At 41.5% G+C, this 21,696-nt stretch overlaps 1 protein-coding gene across 5 annotated transcripts in view; it reads left to right on the forward strand.

The window, feature by feature from the left end:
- Nucleotides 1–21,696, forward strand: part of LOC126967435 (dynein heavy chain, cytoplasmic) — a 104,214-nt gene that overhangs the window by 40,914 nt on the left and 41,604 nt on the right. For 3 of the 5 annotated variants that reach the window (XM_050811893.1, XM_050811891.1, XM_050811894.1), the window contains 22 exons: nt 606–801; nt 1,203–1,291; nt 1,799–1,846; nt 2,593–2,702; nt 3,282–3,407; nt 4,108–4,285; nt 5,259–5,368; nt 6,146–6,263; nt 6,993–7,150; nt 8,171–8,387; nt 9,103–9,262; nt 9,807–9,994; nt 10,663–10,789; nt 10,916–11,064; nt 11,463–11,656; nt 12,018–12,163; nt 12,285–12,400; nt 12,636–12,827; nt 13,580–13,741; nt 13,904–14,013; nt 14,425–14,578; nt 15,500–15,708. In XM_050811893.1, coding sequence (XP_050667850.1) covers nt 606–801; nt 1,203–1,291; nt 1,799–1,846; nt 2,593–2,702; nt 3,282–3,407; nt 4,108–4,285; nt 5,259–5,368; nt 6,146–6,263; nt 6,993–7,150; nt 8,171–8,387; nt 9,103–9,262; nt 9,807–9,994; nt 10,663–10,789; nt 10,916–11,064; nt 11,463–11,656; nt 12,018–12,163; nt 12,285–12,400; nt 12,636–12,827; nt 13,580–13,741; nt 13,904–14,013; nt 14,425–14,578; nt 15,500–15,708 — 3,257 coding nt within the window. The remainder of the gene's footprint in view (nt 1–605; nt 802–1,202; nt 1,292–1,798; nt 1,847–2,592; nt 2,703–3,281; nt 3,408–4,107; nt 4,286–5,258; nt 5,369–6,145; nt 6,264–6,992; nt 7,151–8,170; nt 8,388–9,102; nt 9,263–9,806; nt 9,995–10,662; nt 10,790–10,915; nt 11,065–11,462; nt 11,657–12,017; nt 12,164–12,284; nt 12,401–12,635; nt 12,828–13,579; nt 13,742–13,903; nt 14,014–14,424; nt 14,579–15,499; nt 15,709–21,696) is intronic. The other 2 variants (XM_050811895.1, XM_050811896.1) reach the window with 1 other exon arrangement.

Below are 21,696 nucleotides of genomic sequence, written 5' to 3' on the forward strand. Positions count from 1 at the left end.
TCATCAGGCGCAGGCAGAAGAGCTTGAGCCTCACCCGCCACGCACCAATATGTTATCAATTTCTTATTTACGTTTATTCGATGCTCTTACGTTGAAGGGAAGCATCGTGAGTAAACTACACGCGCCTGAAAAGATGTAGAAAGGTTTTGTGTAAAATTGACCAACTTACACTGGGCTTACAAGGACTCTCGCACTACCCAATGTGATCGTGAAATGGAACGGGATCTTCTTAAATCTTTATAAGTGGGAGGCTTCTTTGCATGCTTGGTGTATAGTGCGCCGTAACTAGTGAAATTATTAGGCTAAAGAGACTTGACATCTTGTTTCATTGAGATGCTGATGGGAATTTCGGTTATTTCAATAATCCTGAGTGGCCTTGTATTGTAATGCCTGAGCTTACACAGCAGGTGAACGTCTTGCTCGTCTCGTCACTTTCTTATAAATAGAGTTTTACAGAGATAATTTGGGAAGATATAGAATATTGCAACTTTTATGTATTTTTGATAAATAATGGTGTTACATTATATTATAAAATTAGCATTATACAAGTAGAAAAGTTTTGTTTCCTTTACTAATGAAGCACTGTTATATATTATTACAAACAGGAAAACCTAGTAGAGCGTGGTACAGAAGTGCCCGATGAGGCTTCCATTGCGGAGTCCCTGCCTGAGCAGGACATCTTGATCCAGTCGGTGTGTGAGACCATGGTGCCCAAGCTGGTGGCTGAGGATATCCCGCTGCTGTTCTCACTGCTTAACGACGTGTTCCCCAACGTGGGCTACACGCGCGCCGAGATGACAGGTTCATTACATATTTTTCTATATCTATGTTTAACTAGTTAAACATCAGAAATTAAGTTATTTGAAAATAGTGAAAATAACAATTATATAATTAGGTACCTCTTCACTGTACTATATTTTATACTTCTCTCTAACCGCCTCCGTTATATTTTATCAAAAAAATGCTCCAAAAGTTCATTTATAATATTATTTTGAATCAAAATCAGGAAAACTTAATTTAAAAATTAAAAACAAAATTAGAAAAATATAAATTTCATCAACAAGGACAAAATAATAAAAAAGATTGTTAAATTAAATATTACATATCTCATACTACATATAGATCTGATTGCGCAGTTATAACGTTCCGTAGATAAAACATTATATAAATGGTAATTTCTGACGACTTCTTTTACTAACCAGGTCTAAAGAATGAGATCCGTGCTGTTTGTGCCGAAGAATACCTCGTCTGTGGCGAAGGAGATGAACAGGGCACTACTTGGATGGAAAAGGTAATTTTCATATGATTATACCTTAATATATCTTATTCCTAAATCATATTAATACAACGATATTTCGCAGAGCACACATTATTATTTTTTTATCATAAAATATACATTATCATAGCATCTAACCATCATCAAATCATCAGGTGAAGGTTTAATTGAATATTAAAATTACTGGAATAGTATTTTAAGTATATTTATTAATATTTCATTAAATATATTGATTTATTAACATGAAATTACATCATTGCGTTTAATATTCGTTAATATTGGTTGGAACTTTGTTGTAAAACTTATAAAAAGGTTGCATATTAAACAAAACTGCAATTAGATTCTTTGTACAATTTTTTAATATTAACTGCTTATAAAATTACCATAACATAAGATTTACAAGCAAATTTAATAGCGAATATTAAACGCAGTAGTCGCATGCGCACGTACACGCATTGCGTGTATGTTAACGCTAAGGGTATGAGTGAATGTGTGCGTTTCCATGCTAACCCGTAACTGCAGAGGCGAACCGCGGCGTCTCGGGCTCAGCACAGCACTTGGATCGAGAAGGTCAGTGCTCCAAGAACGAGTCATTTTTAGCCTTCTGTGTGTTATGGGATATATAATGTAAACATTCGCGCCAATGCAGGGAATCTTATAAAAGGTAATAAGATTAAAGTACGTCACATCAATTTGTCTGGCCAAGTGTTTACATTACTATCTTATCTTCTCAGCCAGGTTCTTTTACTACCTTTATCTCATTTCCAGGGTTTCTTGTCACTCTTGACTGTATTCGGAAATTGTTTAAATTTTTCCACCCACATTTGTATTCGTTAATATTTGTAGGGTGCTTTGTGTATGTTAAATTCTTTGAAATAGAGGTGTCATTGTCGCTTGAATATCGTTGTTTAGTTCAAACTGTTTCACTTGATTTCTTCACCACATATTTGTTTGTTTTACTTACGTGTGTAATCATGTTCATGGACTCCGCTTCCACTCCGTAAATTGTTTGCACTGTTTCATTGTCACTTCGCACTCAATTACTTTCCATAACTTTGGTTTTGTAGAGCACGCAAATGTTTTTTTCTAGCTTTGTTAAATTTTTTTGGTAGATATACAATCTACTATGATAATAATTATAGTACTTGAATAATATGTGTTACTAAGGGTGTGTCACAATAGACATCAACATGCTCCTATTTTACACTGGGTGTTTTCGTCAATTTCTATCTTCAAATGCTTAGGCCACAGCTCTTGTTGTACTGTACAAACTTTACTTTTACTTACTGTAAATTATAATGTTTCATATGATACAGGTGCTACAACTATACCAAATCTGCAATCTTAACCATGGTCTGATGATGGTGGGGCCGTCTGGTAGTGGAAAATCTACAGCGTGGCGAGTACTACTCAAAGCTCTTGAAAGGTCAGTATATTTTTTTTTTAGTAAATTAATTATGTATATTTTTTTTATTTCTCATCGTGTCTTGTCTGATTTTTTTAGATATATGATTTTTACCAGAGCTGAAACACTATTACAATCAAATATTTTCACAATAGACCACCACCACAGGCTTTTTTACTATACTCAAAATTTACAAGAACGTATTTTCACTTAATTTATATTATGACAAATTGATAAAATGCTCTATGGTGCTTATGATAATTGTTTTTGGGCGGTCCTATCAGGTAATAAAGTGGGAGGGATTACCACATGGTTAAGCCACGCCCACGTCGTGTCGTTTTAAAATATTTTGTTATAATAACATCAAAGCTATTTGATGTTAAGTACTACTTATGTTTTAAAAAATCTTCGAATTAGCATTAAAAGTGATGTTTTAATCTCAATTAATTTAACAATTTAGAAAATTTGTTAGTTTTGATAACGTTGATACCTTTTGAAAAAAGAAAACAATCTTTTAATTTGTTTTTTTCAGCTACTTATGAGAGACTTTCCACAGAAACTGTTAGAATTAAATATCTTTATAATTTTGGTTGGTTTCAGATTCGAAGGTGTGGAAGGCGTAGCTCACGTGATTGATCCTAAGGCTATGTCAAAGGAGACTTTATACGGAGTTCTGGATCCCAACACTCGCGAATGGACCGATGGACTGTTTACGCATATACTTAGGTAATTATAAAATTAAATAAATATAATTTTATATCTCAATTGAATAATATTCATAGTTACATTTACGCCAGTTACGAAAGCACCACATATGATTGGAACCGTCGTAGAAAAACACTCCGAGATTTTATAATTTAAGAGGAATCCGTCAACTTTTCTGTTTTGCAGACATAAACATACGGAACTAACTTTTATATATATAACTACCTAAACCCGACCGAAGTTTCACTGTGATAAAAGTAAAAAGCTCATATTTTTTTTGATCTTGAGTTCTACCTGTTTGTTAAGATTTATCGTGATGAGTTGATTTATCTAGCGATGTCCATTAGAAATTGTTATATACCAGGTCTTAGCTGTCTTCGTAGTCACCATCATATGTTGTTTTTGCGCCTTTACTGTTAACTATTTACCATTTGCTAATTTTATTAAATTTGCTTTTGTTTGAGTATTTAAGAAGCCATTCAATAAGTAATGATTCAAAAATAACGTACAGTCACAAGACTGGTAACCAACCACCAGATGACACTCAACACGTTGAAGACGATTCAACATCCTGCACACTATACTACATATATCGAATTTATTCCACCATCCCTTACAAATTCAAAACAGTGAATTTTACATCTCCACTCTCTCCTACCACCTGTAACATGGTGACACTCATACAACTCAATAACATATAATATACAAAAATGTTCTATAGGAAAATAATAGACAACGTGCGCGGGGAGATCAGCAAGCGGCAGTGGATCATATTCGACGGAGACGTGGACCCCGAGTGGGTGGAGAACCTGAACTCGGTGCTCGACGACAACAAGCTGCTGACGCTGCCCAACGGCGAGCGGCTGTCGCTGCCGCCCAACGTGCGCGTCATGTTCGAGGTAATGTCTGACTACAGGCAGGCGCTCAGCGATGTCTGGTCGTATTGGCCACATACAAATAACGACGGTGGAAGAAAACCAGTCAAAATTCTCCATTCGCTTTCATTTTCTCTTACTCTCACACACTTTTTCTCTTTCATTCCATAGCTACCTTTACATGTACCAGTGGTAGGCTCCTTTGCACAAGATGCCGGCTAGATTATGGGTACCACAACAGCGCCTATTTCTGCCGTGAAGCAGTAATGTGTAAGCATAAGTGTTTTGGTCTGAAGGGCGTAGAAGAAGAATAGCTAGTGAAATTACTGGGCAAAAGAGACTTAACATTTTATGTCACTAGCGCAATTGTAGTGCCACTCAGAATTTTTGGGTTTTTTCGAAAATCCTTAGCGGCACTGTGTTGTAATGGGCAGGGCGTTTGAATTACCATCAGCTGAACGTCCTACTCGCCTCGTCCCTTACTGTAATAACAAAAAAGTTTTCTTTCGCCGTCGTTCGTATTAAATTGTTAAGTCAGAATATGTGTGTTTGATACAATTAAGAGTAAAATATTTTTATTCATGTAGGTTTTTAATAATTTTAATTGGGAACCACGTCATGTCACGTAGTCAGAGCCAGCTTTAAGTAAAATTCGACAGTGGCTTAGAGTTGCTAGTTATTTTCATTCCCTTGGCGCGTTTTATTTAAAATATATCTACTGTTCTGTAGTGATCTTCTCCAAAAAATAATAACGAGGAAACCTGGAGAAATCTATTGATTAATTATCATCGTAAAAACATTCCACGCCGTATTCAACCCAGTAACGCCTGGAAAACACCTGTTAATTGAGTTTGGTTTAAATGTGTGAAGAGTTAACGTATTAGTGTATAATATACCTCTTTAACTCAAAACAACGTAAAACTATGGAACCTTAATAAATCGCTATGTAAAAGGTATTATACATTATGTTCAAAATATTATATTTATATTTGTACAGGTACAAGATCTGAAATATGCGACGCTGGCGACTGTGTCCCGTTGCGGTATGGTCTGGTTCTCGCAAGACGTGCTCACCACTGAAATGATCTTCGAAAACTATTTGCTCAGGTATGTATTTACTATGATATTTTAATCAATTTTTATTAAAACACTATCAAGGCAGATTATCGGTACTACCCGGGCTAAGTTTTTTAGTTCTTTTGCATGCAATGTAAATGTAATAAATTTTACAATAAATTACCAAGAAGTTTATCAGAATTATCAATAAATAAATTTAAATATTTTATTAAACGCAGACTTATGTCGAAGGCTTATTACAGTATTGAAGGTTAAGTAAACGACATTACAATATGGAATTAAATAGTATTACAGTTGTTATTTCTTATGGGTTTTATGGTTCAGCCTTGTATTGTTTTACTAGAATACATTATTTTGAAAATATGTATATGTTTGAATTTTTGTGTAATTAATATATTTCTGAATTCTATTTTAAGTGATTGACGATGACGAGCAATCTTTTGATTTTATGTCAATAAAATATTCTTGACTTTGACTTCAATATGTTATTGTTAATATAGTCAATACTGTTATTATAGTCATTATTTTTTTTTTTGATGAAAATGAACAAGTTCTGAGTAACCGAGCCGGTGTGAAAGCTTGAAAAATGCCGTTACCCAGAGATTAGCCGAGCTAAATTGTATTTTTGCCCCCCAAGAAACCTGTAGTTAATTTCACAAATACACCATTATATATTATATTATACAAGATTTTTTTGTTTTCAAATAAAACATGAGATCATATATCATGTTAAAGTTTTACACAATCTGGCCATTATAAAGTGCTATCCACCTAAAAAAATATTGTGACTGAGTATGTTTAATACAGGTTGAGAAACATTCCATTGGAAGATGGCGAGGAAGACTCGTTCAGCATAGTGATGGCGGCTCCAACAGCCGGTGGCGACGTGAATGCTGTGGAGAATATTCTATCACCGACTCTGCAGGTTGGCCTATATTTATCTACTAATATTATAAAGCTGAAGTGCTTTTTATTTTTTTAAACGCGATTGTCTCTTTATCTGTAGATTTTAATGATGGCCAGATTCATTGGCATATCGATCTTATATAGTTATACATACTTATTTTACATTTTATTTTGCTATTGCTGAAGCAGACCAGAAGTACTGCGTGTGTTATTACTTTTTAAGTCTTTTTTTGACGAACGCAGTGCGTTATTGACAGGTGGTATTATATTATATTGTCATTGATGCATTCAAGATGTGGTGTTGGAGACGAATGTTAAGAATACGTTGGATTGCGAAACGCAACAATGCATCGAACCCGATCTAGCTCCGAATAAAAACTCGCCTGTCTTCACATTGCGCAGAGGCGACTCAAGTTTAGATAAAATAATTAAATTAGGTAAATAAGTATAAAATTGTGGCTGGTAATACCGGAGACAAAAGATCGCTCGGTCACTCGATTAAAATGGACTAATCAAATTAAAGACTCGTCATCCAAATTTTCCATGGTTGTAAGAGACGCGCTGTACAGAATTCGGTGGAGGTGAAGCCTAATGCTGACAACGATCCTCAGATATAAGGGACCGACCCGAGAGAGAGAGAGAGACAACCATATGATGTCGCTTAATATCAGATGGGCCGTTTGCTATTTCCACCATTTGTTTCTCTAAAAGTGGAATATAATGGGTAACCTATTCTGTTTGTTTACAGACGCAACGCGACGTGGCGGCGATACTGCAGCCGCTGTTCTACGGCGAGGGCCTGGTGGTGAAGTGCCTCGAGCGCGCCGTGTCGCTCGACCACGTCATGGACTTCACGCGGCACCGCGCGCTGTCCTCGCTGCACTCCATGCTCAATAGGGGTGTTAGGTATGCTCCAACTTTTACTATTAACTTTAAATTACCAACGCGTAATTTGAATTATAAACATCTAATGGCGGATTTTGTCAATATTCATTTAGGTTAATGTTTACTAATCTTATTTTGTAGAATTCAAAATGTGTTATAATATTTATATATACATTTATATTTAGCAATAGATATTTAAAGCATTAATATTAATTGAATTAAATACAAAAAATTATAATCTTTTGAATTGATTAAGAGGACTTCTTCGTTAACTATACATATCAATTTCGCACATTTTCTAGCACTGATCTACAAATAGAAGCCGAAATACGCTATCTGCACATTACGGCTACTTTTTAAAGATATTTTATAGCCCTGTTTATTACTTACCTTATTTTTTTAATTTACTATTCATCCGACTCAACACAGTCCTATTTATATTCATGGGATGTTTAGAAGAAATAGGTGATAGAATAAAGCCATTTTCCAGCAGTGAACGTCTTCCAACAGCTATGAAACTAGAAGGAATATTTTGGTCTATAGTTGGATTCAATAATTTAGTTTCGCGAATGTCTAGCTATTGAGAAATAAGGTACATAGGCAATGAAAATACCAAAATCGTTATTGGGATAATATATAAGGTGATAAAATATAAGTGAGAAACGACTTTAAGAAATCATAGCTATATTATCCAACGAATAATATAGTTAAGATTCGTTGCATGAGGGCAGCGCAGGACCGATCGTCGTGAAGATCTTTGGGGGAGACCTTTGTCCAGCAGTGGACATCTTCCGGCTGATGATGTAGCTATATTATAATATAGGTAACCTTAAACTTCTATTATTATAATAATAGTTTTAAGCTTTCATGGATATTTACTACACTCAAATAGTCACTTGCAGGATATCGTCTTTGATTTGATCTTATATGATGATATTCCATGGCTGCCCGCACCACAATCGTTACATCGTCACAGTTTAAGTGTTTAGGAACCTGCTGATCGAAAAAAAGCAATACTAGAACATGTGTGTAATATTTCAGGAACATTCTGGCCTATAACCGCCAACACCCAGACTTCCCGATCACCAACGACCAGCTGGAGGCCTACGTGCCAAAGTGGCTGGTCTACTCGCTGCTGTGGTCTTTCGCGGGCGACGCCAAACTTAAAGACCGTAATGAGTTAGGGGACTTCATCCGTTCCGCGAGTACTATGCTGCTGCCCAACTGTGGACCAAACCAACACATCATCGACTTTGAAGTAAGTGTATTTTTTTTATTAATATCTTTAGTTCGGTAGCTATATACAACATAAAGAAGATATAATCTTTTGTTTTTACCGTAACACCGTACCATACCGGGGCTGCGATCGCTAGAACTCTAAGATGTCTTGCATCGTTCCTGCGATCATCGAGTGTTCTTTTCGTCGCAATATGTCGGAAATTTTTTTTCATTGCTTTGCTGATTCGGGCAATGGCCCAACTATCGTTATCGTATTTGAAAGGACCAAAAAACCAACATTTGATGTATCAGCGCGAACCTGTACCCGTATCAAGCCGCCGCAACACTGAATTGAACTTAAAGTGCGTCCACATTTGCGTATTTGGATCGCTACCCAGATACGGAACGCGTACGATAATAAGCAACAGTCGTCTAATTATGATAAACAAATATCTTGTTAATCGTACGTAGTGCTAAAAATGTTGTCCTATACATCTAATTTGCACTTAACTGGTTCATTTCAAAATCATTATTAATGAGATGTAACTTAACTGAACAATAAAAAAATTTCCAATCTACCTAAACCCACTCGTTTCAAACGAGATTGGAGTGAGCATAATTTTGACATTCATTGTATAATATTTGATCTGATTAGATTACTTTGGTAACTCTTGAAGAGTATGCTTGGACCTGACGCTATCTTATCCCGCGGGGATCATGAGTTGTGTGGTAATCAAGACATGGGCACTGTGCAGGTGTCGATCACGGGCGAGTGGGTGCCGTGGTCGGCCAAGGTGCCGCAGATCGAGGTGGAGACGCACAAGGTGGCGGCGCCCGACGTGGTCGTGCCCACACTGGACACCGTGCGCCACGAGTCGCTGCTCTACACGTGGCTGGCGGAGCACAAGCCTCTCGGTAACTACATCACTATAGTGTGACATAACTTTATTTATTAACTCATGTTTTTCGGTGTGGGTACCGACTAGTTTCGGATCATTCGGAGGTCCTTCGTCAGGGTGAGTGGAGTGAGTTCGCGATAACACCCCGCCTCATACTGCGAACTTGTACTTGCTGCTTGACAGGGCGGGGGTTGAGGGCGCTTCTAGGTTCAACTAGTCAAATGTCAGGCCTGACTAGAATTCTTTCAAGGCCACTCTCGTTCGTTTGTCTAGTCTAACCAATTTTTGTCTTATACCTAAATATTGAAATTCCAAAATACAATACGATTAAATCGACGTTTGACTTGTCATAGTGCGAAACAGATTATTTTGCTTTTGACATTTCATTAAAAACACAATCTATAAAATCTCAACGAATTCGCATGAAGGCGTTCGTCATACCTAGGATTAAGCAGTCAACCAATAAAGTATCAGTCTATATATACTTCAATATTCATATTCTTTATGAGTGACCCCAGATAAATATTAGGTACATAGAGTAAGTAACATTTATCCTACAGTTCTGTGCGGCCCGCCCGGTTCCGGTAAAACAATGACACTGTTCTCCGCGTTGAGAGCGCTGCCCGACATGGAGGTGGTCGGCCTCAACTTCTCGTCGGCCACGACTCCCGAACTGCTGTTGAAGACCTTCGACCACTACTGCGAGTACCGGAAGACACCCAACGGAGTCGTCCTCGCCCCTGTTCAGGTAATGTTGGAATGGAATGACGTATTTTACCCTGTCTCCTTTTATTATAATAATAAACTTTTTTTTATTTATTAAGAGACGACAAATATATAATTTAAATTATTTATCGATACAAAACTTTGAATAACTATGACGAATTTGTATCAGACAGTATAATATGAGGAATGGAATGTCCTTTGTCTGAGTCCCACTATTCCTTCGCACTAGTAAATAGTGTGTAACAAAAGGATAGTATTGCTTGTCCATAGAACAACAATAATTAAGAAGTGAGTTTAAATTTACTAGTTTGATACAAACTATTTGATGTATGTTGCATCTTAAACATATACACATAACATAATTGTTTATCTGGAGTAATTGGAATCAAATTCGTAATTAGATAGGCTTGGCTTCTCGTTGTTCTATATTGGTGTACGCCAGTAAGAAAAACGTTTATTAATGTAAATTGAATTTACAATTTATACCGCCATTGAGTATATTATGAAGAGGCTTGCATTTTTGTGAAATAATATAAGAATGTTTATAATTATTTGTGTTTTGTGATTCTATTTCTACAATAATAATACTGTTATGAGTTCATATTAAATTGATAAATTATTTATATTTGGCCAATATTGGAAGTAGTAATAACTTCTACAACAGTTTTAACAAAAATGTATATTCAACAGTTGGGCAAGTGGCTAGTGTTATTCTGTGACGAGATCAACTTACCAGACATGGACCAGTACGGCACACAGCGAGTGATTTCATTCCTGAGACAGTTGCTGGAACACAAAGGGTTCTACAGAGCCAGTGGTGAGTGTTTAATGTATTTCATTAAAATGCTTTTATTATGTGAAGGAGTATTTTTATTATGACAAATTAATTTTGTTATTTAAATATAATCACAAAATAGAGTTTCATTGTTAATTTTTTATGCAGACCATTCGTGGGTGCACCTGGAGCGCATTCAGTTCGTGGGCGCGTGCAACCCGCCCACCGACCCGGGCCGCAAGCCGCTGTCGCACCGTCTGCTGCGGCACGTGCCCGTCATATACGTCGACTATCCGGGAGAGACGTCGCTCGAACAGGTAACGTCTTATTATCATTACTACATTGCTTTATCAGTTTGAACTTTTTCCCTGGGTATAAGTACGATTTGTGTGTCGCTAGGTTGTTTTTATGGAATAGTAGAATAATAAAGTTAGAGTTTAAAATAAGTTTTTCTAGAACGTAGCGTATTCAGATAAATTATGACGTGCAACAAAATATGAAAAGCGGTTATCACTTCCCGTTAGGCGAACCCGATCTATGATTTGTTTTTATGTAACACCCGAAGTTATTGGTTTATTATTCATTATGTCCATTAATGTGTTGTTAAATGTAATGTAAACCAGCACAATAACATGGCCGGCAAGATGTTTTTATATGGGCAAGGAAAAAGAAGCACTCTGTTAATTACCGCCGGTGCGTTGTTGGTACGTTCCAGATCTACGGCACGTTCACCCGCGCCATGCTCCGGATGCAGCCCGGCCTGCGCGGGTTCTCCGAGCCGCTGACACAGGCCATGGTGCGCCTGTACCTGGCCTCGCAGGAGCGGTTCACGCAGGACATGCAGCCGCACTACGTGTACTCGCCGCGGGAGATGACCAGATGGGTGCGCGGCATCTGCGAGGCCATCAGGTACGCTGGACTAACAAGAGGAACTATATTGGCGTGATTCAATGATAACATGACATTTAATTTGATCACTTTGTTAATGCTTAATTTACAAATTACAATGGAGGTGACTAATTTAAGCTGTTAATGCTCGACGCTCGAATAAAAGAAAGTGAATGAAATTGAAATGGCGGTGCAAGCGGCGATGATGCGACACATAAAATGTCACAGCGACGTTTTAGCGTGCGTTCCAGAAACTCATGCTAGGCGTTAACACTTCTGTTGCACCTTTTTGATATATTGTTGTAAACCCTGTGGCTTTGCCTAGTTTGTGTCTGGATAATTTGTGACAAAGTGCGTCTATTATTTTAATAATTATTTTTAGGCCGCTGGATAATCTCAGTGTCGAGGGGCTGGTACGACTGTGGGCGCACGAGGCGCTTCGGCTTTTCCAGGACCGGCTCGTTGATGACGTGGAGAGACAGTGGACTGACGAGAACATAGATAATGTTGCTATGAGGTTCTTCCCAGGTACACAATACTGATTGATGATGATAACAATATTATGTGCTTTGGAAATGAATTGCTATATATGAGGTATTTATTTTTAATGTTAATTTGGTTGTTAATTTTAACACTGCCATAACTTTAGGTATAAATAGAGAACAGGCGCTTGCTAGGCCCATCTTGTACAGCAACTGGCTAAGTAAAGACTACGTGCCCGTTGAAAGAGATCACCTTCGAGAATATGTTAAAGCCAGGCTAAAGGTACGTTTATTCACATTCTATAATTAATAATTCATACACTATCAATATATATACATCCGTGAAGTATACGTAACAATGAGCTTATAATTTCATTTGAGAAAACATGAAAAGGAAAAAGTTCTTATCAAAAAATTATTCTAACTGATAATCAGTACGTAATATATTAAATGTTTGAATCCAATACGCTACAAGTATTTGTCACAGGCCGCCTTACAATGTTGTCTCCGTTACGCAGGTGTTCTACGAGGAGGAGCTGGATGTACCGCTGGTGCTGTTTGATGAGGTGCTGGAACACGTTCTGCGTATTGACCGGATATTCCGACAGCCGCAGGGACATCTGCTGCTTATCGGTGTGTCCGGCGCTGGCAAGACCACGCTAAGCAGATTTGTGGCCTGGATGAACGGCCTGAGCATCTTCCAGATTAAGGTGGCTTGACTGATGCTTTTTGAAAACCACATTACACATATTATCCATGCAAACCAGTTTTATATATTAAAGAATTAGTTCTCTGATATAATTAACGTTGTGCAAAGCTTTGCCAAAACAAGTGTTTTATTAGTATAAATAAATATAGATGAATTATACAATTAAAAAATAATACAAATCTATTTCTTAAAACTATTTATAAAGGGTCATGAAACACGGCATATTGTACCTGTGACCATTATACACACTATACTCTTCAGTAGGTAAAGTTTTGGATAATGTAGCTCTCGGATACTTATAAGGGACCTGAAGTGCAATACAACTTAGCATTTACACACAATTTATGTTAATAGTGCTTTAAAGAAAACATAAGTCATACATTCACCAGTGGGAGGCTCCTTTGCACAGGAAGCCGGCTATATATTATGGGTACCACAACGGCGCCTATTTCTGCCGTGAAGCAGGATGTGTAAACATTATTGTGTTTCGGTCTGAAGGGCGCCATAGCTAGTGAAATTACTGGGCAAGTGAGACTTAAACATCCTATGTCTCAAGGTGACGAGCGCAATTGTAGTGCCTCTCAGAATTATTGGGTTTTTCAAGAATCCTGAGCGGCGCTGCATTGAAATGAGCAGGCAACAATTACCATCAGCTGAAGTCCTGCTCGTCTCGTTCCTTATTTTCATATAAAAAAAATTGTTAGTTGAGTAAACATAAAAAATAGCAGCTGCTATATTCATCTGTAATATTAGGTCCACAACAAATATACTGGCGCGGACTTCGATGAAGATCTGCGATCAGTGTTGCGCCGCGCAGGATGCCGTGATGAGAAGGTGGCCTTCATCCTGGACGAGTCCAATGTGCTAGACAGCGGCTTCCTCGAGAGAATGAACACCTTGCTTGCTAACGGAGAGGTGTTTATGAACTTTTTTAGTAATTGTAGTAGGTTCAAATTAATATTTTTGAACTCCAAAAAAATTTTTCACACTTACGTATCTATCGTCTAGCTCTCATTAAATAATATTTGAATAAGTCGTGTACAATATTTTATCCTCAATGCTTTTATTTTCAATCAGGTGCCCGGCTTATTTGAGGGAGATGAATTCGCCGCGCTTATGACGCAGTGTAAGGAGGGAGCGCAAAGGGAAGGTCTCATGTTGGATTCCAATGATGAATTGTATAAATGGTGAGTTACTATAAACAATATACCTTTTTAGAAGTCGTTCGATAACTACATAACATTGCAAAAATCTGTAGTTGAAGTATGTATTTTTTTTTACATAACTAACAGAAGACCATTTTTTGAGGCCTCATCTGATAACAATCTGAGTCTTAACAGATAATCAGGCGTAGCGAGAATCAGAAATGGAATTTCATGTGATGTAGACACCGGCATTGTCACCCTTCACACTGGAGCAGGATAATACAAGTGCACGCCTATTTAGTGGCAGAAATAACAGTTCTAGCAGTATTTTTCCAAACAAATACTGTACTTAAATATTTGATTTAATCAATATTGTGATTTGCCTATCAATATATATTATATGTATTGTTAGGTATGATATTGATATATGTCTGACGTATAATAAATGTGCAGGTTCACGGGCCAGGTGATGCGCAACCTGCACGTGGTGTTCACCATGAACCCGTCGTCGGAAGGTCTCAAAGACCGCGCTGCCACGTCCCCCGCGCTCTTCAATCGCTGCGTGCTCAACTGGTTTGGTGATTGGAGCGACTCCGCGCTATTCCAGGTTCCGCTTTACTAGAGTTTCATTTTTCTCAAAATTAAACATTAATTCAAGTAACAGTTTTTTAAGCCTTCATTGACCATATCAAATAGCACCACTATAACAATTAAGGGTAGATTTTATTACTTACATTAATTTTATGATAGAGTACTCTTCAATGAAAATTTAATCACATCGGTTTCAACTTGTGTTTTGGTAAAAAAAAATTAGTTTCTATCCATTTCGTCTCAAAATCCTACAGCTTTCTGGTATTTATATTTCCTCCGACTTTTGTAATGACATGAGTCCTTGAAAAGTCCATTCATGATATTTGACCTGGATTCATGTCATTCAAAGAATGTTGAGAGCAAAATTCAAAGAAAATACATCTTGAGTTTTGCTTCTTAATATATTCTTAATAATGTAATATAATATGTTCATAGGCATATAAGTGAGTTTGCTAGAAACTGTCATAACCATAATGTTAACACCAGGAACAGACATAAATTTATAATGCCTACTACTCGGCTAAGTCGAGTTAGTAAGTCTTTTGTGGGGCGATGTACATGCTTTTACAACAAGATCCCAGAAAATGTTCAAAACAAAAGTATTACGTTATTCAAAAGAATTGTTAAAAAACGATTGTTGGTAAAGGTACTATAACATTAATGATTTTCTTAATGATACGACAGATCGGGAATGAAGCGACCGCCCTTAGGCTGTTAAATAATAAGTTTAATTGTACAATATTACTTTGAAAACATATTTTGTCGATGAAAAAAGAAGCCCGCTGAGTTTGTTGCGCCCATTCTTCTCAGGTCTGAGGCATTCATTTTGGAATGGGTGGTAGTTTTTGACTTTCAATAAGTGATGTCACATCCTAATTTGAATTTGTAACCCTAATTTTAGTTTCCGGCTCATGTCAAATAATGTTTGTGTTTGCAGGTGGGCAAGGAGTTCACGTCCCGCATGGACCTGGACTCGGCGGAGTACGTCCCGCCCGAGGTGTTCCCGGCCGCGTGCGACCGCGTGGGCGTGCGGCCCAGTCAGCGGTACGCCGTGGTCAACGCGTGCGTGTACGTGCACCAGACGCTGCACCGGGCCAACGCGCGCCTGGCCAAGCGGGCCAACCGCACCATGGCCATCACGCCCAGGTACTACTTCTGATATCAGGATGCCGGCTAGAGGCAAGCAGTTCACGTCCCGCATGGACCTGGACTCGGCGGAGTACGTCCCGCCCGAGGTGTTCCCGGCCGCGTGCGACCGCGTGGGCGTGCGGCCCAGTCAGCGGTACGCCGTGGTCAACGCGTGCGTGTACGTGCACCAGACGCTGCACCGGGCCAACGCGCGCCTGGCCAAGCGGGCCAACCGCACCATGGCCATCACGCCCAGGTACTACTTCTGATATCAGGATGCCGGCTAGAGGCAAGCAGTTCACGTCCCGCATGGACCTGGACTCGGCGGAGTACGTCCCGCCCGAGGTGTTCCCGGCCGCGTGCGACCGCGTGGGCGTGCGGCCCAGTCAGCGGTACGCCGTGGTCAACGCGTGCGTGTACGTGCACCAGACGCTGCACCGGGCCAACGCGCGCCTGGCCAAGCGGGCCAACCGCACCATGGCCATCACGCCCAGGTACTACTTCTGATATCAGGATGCCGGCTAGAGGCAAGCAGTTCACGTCCCGCATGGACCTGGACTCGGCGGAGTACGTCCCGCCCGAGGTGTTCCCGGCCGCGTGCGACCGCGTGGGCGTGCGGCCCAGTCAGCGGTACGCCGTGGTCAACGCGTGCGTGTACGTGCACCAGACGCTGCACCGGGCCAACGCGCGCCTGGCCAAGCGGGCCAACCGCACCATGGCCATCACGCCCAGGTACTACTTCTGATATCAGGATGCCGGCTAGAGGCAAGCAGTTCACGTCCCGCATGGACCTGGACTCGGCGGAGTACGTCCCGCCCGAGGTGTTCCCGGCCGCGTGCGACCGCGTGGGCGTGCGGCCCAGTCAGCGGTACGCCGTGGTCAACGCGTGCGTGTACGTGCACCAGACGCTGCACCGGGCCAACGCGCGCCTGGCCAAGCGGGCCAACCGCACCATGGCCATCACGCCCAGGTACTACTTCTGATATCAGGATGCCGGCTAGAGGCAAGCAGTTCACGTCCCGCATGGACCTGGACTCGGCGGAGTACGTCCCGCCCGAGGTGTTCCCGGCCGCGTGCGACCGCGTGGGCGTGCGGCCCAGTCAGCGGTACGCCGTGGTCAACGCGTGCGTGTACGTGCACCAGATGCTGCACCGGGCCAACGCGCGCCTGGCCAAGCGGGCCAACCGCACCATGGCCATCACGCCCAGGTACTACTTCTGATATCAGGATGCCGGCTAGAGGCAAGCAGTTCACGTCCCGCATGGACCTGGACTCGGCGGAGTACGTCCCACCCGAGGTGTTCCCGGCCGCGTGCAACCGCGTGGGCGTGCGGCCCAGTCAGCGGTACGCCGTGGTCAACGCGTGCGTGTAGCCCAGTGTAGGCATCGTAGCCCTCAAGGTAGCGTCTCAAGGTGACGAGCGCAGCGGCCTATGCCGCTCAGAATTTTTGGGATTTTTCAAGAATCCTGAGTGGCACTGCTGAACGTCCTGCTCGTCTCGTCTATTATTTTTATTAAAAAAAATTGTAGTTTTTACATTGATTGCTCGCTTCCCCACTTGTAGTTGATCACAACATATTGTTGCGTAGCAACCCTTCGAAGTATATGACGAGAGTTGTCAAACTTCAAGACATTGTTAATTTCAACAACTCCGTCAGCAATACTCGTAGCTCAGCGGAAAAGTGTTTACTTTAGACGCTGTAGACCCGGGTTCGATACACCTACCAGTGTATGGATTTTTTTGGGTTTTGTAAAGTTAAAGGAAATTTCTAGTAAGTTCAGGATCAAATCGAACAGAAAAAAAGGAATGGAAAATGTGTAAGCAGGATAAAAATAGTTAAAAGAATTTTCTAGTACAATTTAAATTTAAAGATGGAATGGGAGAATCATTTTGAAAATAGAACGGATCCGGGGGTATATAAGCCGTACTAAGCGTGGCCTACGGCAGTTCTAGTTCTGACTCGAAAGTATAAAGAAGAAGAAGAAGAAAAGAAGTAGTGAAAAGTGGAAGTGTTCTAAGAAGACAGAAGAGAAGTAGTGTTCGGTGCAGTGTGACGCGTTGAAGGTACCGCCGCCCACAAGAGGAACAGCGGCAGACCGGCGAAGTGCAAGTTCAGAAAAAGTGAACGCAAATAAAGACTCGTTCCTATAAGCGGAGTATTATTTCCAATCCCTGACCTACTCCCGTGTCAATTGGTGTCAGAAGTGGGATTGGAAAGATGCCATTAGTGCCCAGGAACGAGAAGGGAGACCACGCGAGCGGGAGCAGCTGCAGCGGCAGAGGACGAGTCAGAAACATCCGGCTCTTGGACTCAGTGCGACCGTGTCAGCACCGCAGGCTCCTGCCGTAGACATCAGCGCGCTCATGCAGCAGATGGCCGCCATGATGCAAGAACAAGCGCGCCGACAGGAGGAGCAAGCGCGCCGACAGGAGGAGCAAGCGCGCCGACAAGAGGAGCAGTTGCGGGGCTTGAAAGAGGAGCAAGCGCGCCAACAGGAGGAACAAGCACGCCGACAGGAGGAGCAGCTGCGAGGCCTGCATGAAGGCCTCTCCAAAGACATTTTATCCGTTGTGCAGAAAAACTCCACCCGTATTGACGCTGTGGAAAAAGAGATCGCCTGGATTGACAGTATGGAAAAGAAGATGGACAAATTTGAAGAGAACTTTCAACGGAAGATGGGAGAGATGGAAGTTACCATTAATCAGCTCAGTGGGAGGGTCGTGTGTCCTTCAGCCAACACAGGAGTTTCCTGCGGAACCACATCGAGCAGAAATTTAAAAGTACCTCCCTACGACGGCAAGTCTTCCTGGGCTGCCTTTAAGCTACAATTGGAGACGGTCAGAAGAGCCTGCGGTTGGAGTGACCAAGAAGCGCACTCTGCCCTCACACTAGCGCTCCGTGACGAAGCACTCTCCATATTGGAAACACTCGGCGCTGGGAAGGAGGAAGTGACCTACACAGACCTTATTGACGCGTTGGAGGCACGCTATGGTGATAAACACCTCGAACATGTGTACCGGGCGCAACTTAAGGACCGCAGTCAAAGGGCCAGCGAAACTCTTCAGCAGTGGTCCGTGGAAGCCGAGAAACTAGTGCGTAAAGCATATCAGTCGTCGCCAGCTGCAATAGAAGAAATGTTGCTCCAAGTTTTCATCGATGGAATACTGGACGCCGAAGTTAGAGCAGCCGTACGATTGAGTCATCATACCAGCTTGAAGAAACCGGTGGCACATGCGTTGGAAGTGGAAGCGGTTCGCCACGATTCTCGGGCGTTGAGACTCCACAAAATTGTACCAGCAGATTCCAGCCGAAGGCAAGCATATAACCCAGCATGCTATGGTTGTGGGGAGCGAGGACACATTAGAAGCACTTGCCCCAGGCGTGAGAGCATAACGCAAGGTAAGAAGGATGCGGCGGTCTCAACATCACCGCTGGAGCAGCAGAAAAAGGCCAGGGCAGTGGGGTGGGCGCTGGCCGGTATAAGCAAAGCCCCAAGGATCTTCGTTAAGCAGACATGTGACGGAAACACTTTAGTTAAAGAAGAAATGATAAATGGAAAATCTTGCCGTTTCACTTTGGATACGGGAGCCTCACGTACAGTCGTTAGCCAAAGAAGACTAGAAAGCATCGGAAGACGACATGGAAATGTAAACTTAACACTCACAACAGCTACCGGCCAGCGCATACCAGTCCAGGGAGAGAAGATCGTGGCCATGAAAATCGGGGATACGTTGTACTGGCAAAGTGTAATCGCGGATATCACAGATGACTGCATCATTGGGTTGGATTTTCTTCGAAATCATCAGTGTACCATTGACATGAAACATGGTGTATTGAAGCATGGAGGTGAAGAAATTCCAATAAAAGGCGGAACTGTTGGGAAAGTGTTGTGCTTAAGAGACACTACTTTAAATCCGAGATCGCAGACCCTAGTCCCGGTAGTCCTGCAAAGGGATGACAGAGGAAGACCTTGTAAATGCGCTATAATAGAAAGAGAGACATCGGACACGACATGGATCCCAGCCAGGACTGTTGTAGGTAACTCCCAGATTGCGATGGTTCCCGTGTTTAATCCTCATGAGGACAAGCAAATCATTAGGAAGGGAACAGTGATCGGAGCTTGTGAGGAGATAGCTTGGTTAAGAAAGTGTGAAGAAGGGATTAAGACCGAAGCTGCAAACCAGGATGTGAACATACAGAAACTTCTGGGTGGCTGTAAGGACAATCTTACCAAGCTACAGTTAATAAAAGCGAGAAATTTCCTGCTACGCTACTCCGGGATTTTCTCAAAGAACGACGGGGACATCGGAAGAACTGGTTTGGTGAAACACAATATCGACACAGGAGACACTGTTCCGATACGGCAAAGACCAAGACGTATTCCGTTTGCACGTGAACAAGAAGTGGAAGACATGATTCGGGATATGAAAGAAAATGGTGTGATAGAACCGTCGTCGAGTCCATGGTGTTCTCCAGTGGTTCTGGTGAAGAAGAAGGATGGATCAACTAGATTTTGTGTGGACTATCGGCGTCTGAATGATGTTACTGAGAAGGACAGTTATCCATTGCCAAGAATCGATGACACCTTAGATTCACTTTGTGGCATGACGTGGTTCTCTACTCTGGATTTGAAAAGTGGCTACTGGCAAGTTGATCTGGACCCTAAAGACAAGGAGAAGACGGCTTTTTCAACCGGAAAAGGATTATGGCAGTTCAAAACAATGCCCTTCGGATTATGCAACGCCCCAGCTACTTTCGAAAGGTTGATGGAGTATGTGCTGGCAGGTATGTTGGGAGAAAGCTGCCTTGTCTACTTGGATGACATAATCATTATGGGACGAAGTTTTGAAGATCATCTTAAGAAGCTCGAAAAAGTCTTCGCAAAACTGCAGGGTGCCAACTTGAAGTTGAGTCCAAGGAAATGTTACTTCTTTCAACGTCAGGTGAATTAGTTGGGGCACGTTATCTCGGAGCAAGGCGTTGCGACGGATCCTGCCAAGATAAGTGCTGTCAAGGACTGGCCGACGCCGACAGAAAAGACACATGTGAGAGCATTCCTTGGACTATGCTCTTATTATCGACGCTTTGTGAAAGGGTTTTCCGATGTTGCTAATCCCTTACATCGACTGACTGAGGAGAAAAGAGCCTTTTCCTGGGATGAAGACTGCGAACACGCTTTCTTAGAGTTGAAGAAACGACTATGTGAATCACCTATCCTCGGATATCCTGACACGGAGGGAAGATTCATAGTAGATACTGATGCTAGCAATTCTGGAATTGGTGGAGTGTTATCTCAGAAGAGGGGAGATCAAGAAGTTGTAATTGCATACTTTAGCAAATCTTTATCGAAGCCGGAGAGAAACTACTGTGTAACTCGTAGGGAGTTACTTGCCGTGGTGAAGACATTACAACATTTTAAAAAGTACTTGTTGGGTCGCAAATTCCTCGTAAGGACTGATCATGCCGCCTTGAAGTGGTTACTAGAATTCAAGAATCCGGAAGGACAAGTGGCCAGATGGATTGAGCAACTTCAAGAGAATGACTTTGAAATCGAACATCGAGGAGAAAAAACTCATGGAAACGCAGATGCTTTTTCTAGAAGACCTTGTCCGACGGAATGCAAACATTGCATTCGTCAGGAGGAGAAAGAAAATCCAATAATCCGACTGATCAGAACAGAAACGATCGATGGGAACTGGAGCAACGATGCAATGAGGAGAGCTCAGGAAAATGATAAGGATCTTCAACCACTTTTACATTGGCTAGCAAGTGGATCACTTAAACCAAAATGGTCTGAAGTGGCTAGACACAGTACGGCTACCAAGAGTCTCTGGGCACAATGGAATAGTTTGGTGATGCATGACGGGTTGCTCTGCCGGAAATGGGAAACCCCGCAAGGAAAGGATTGAAGAAGAACTCTCATAAAAATTAAAGAACGATTTTACTGGTTGCATTGCCGTGATGATGTGGAAGACTGGTGCCGTAAATGCAAGAGTTGTGCAGCT

This window comes from Leptidea sinapis, chromosome 13 (assembly GCF_905404315.1).
Source record: "Leptidea sinapis chromosome 13, ilLepSina1.1, whole genome shotgun sequence".
NCBI classification, from domain to species: domain Eukaryota; kingdom Metazoa; phylum Arthropoda; class Insecta; order Lepidoptera; family Pieridae; genus Leptidea; species Leptidea sinapis.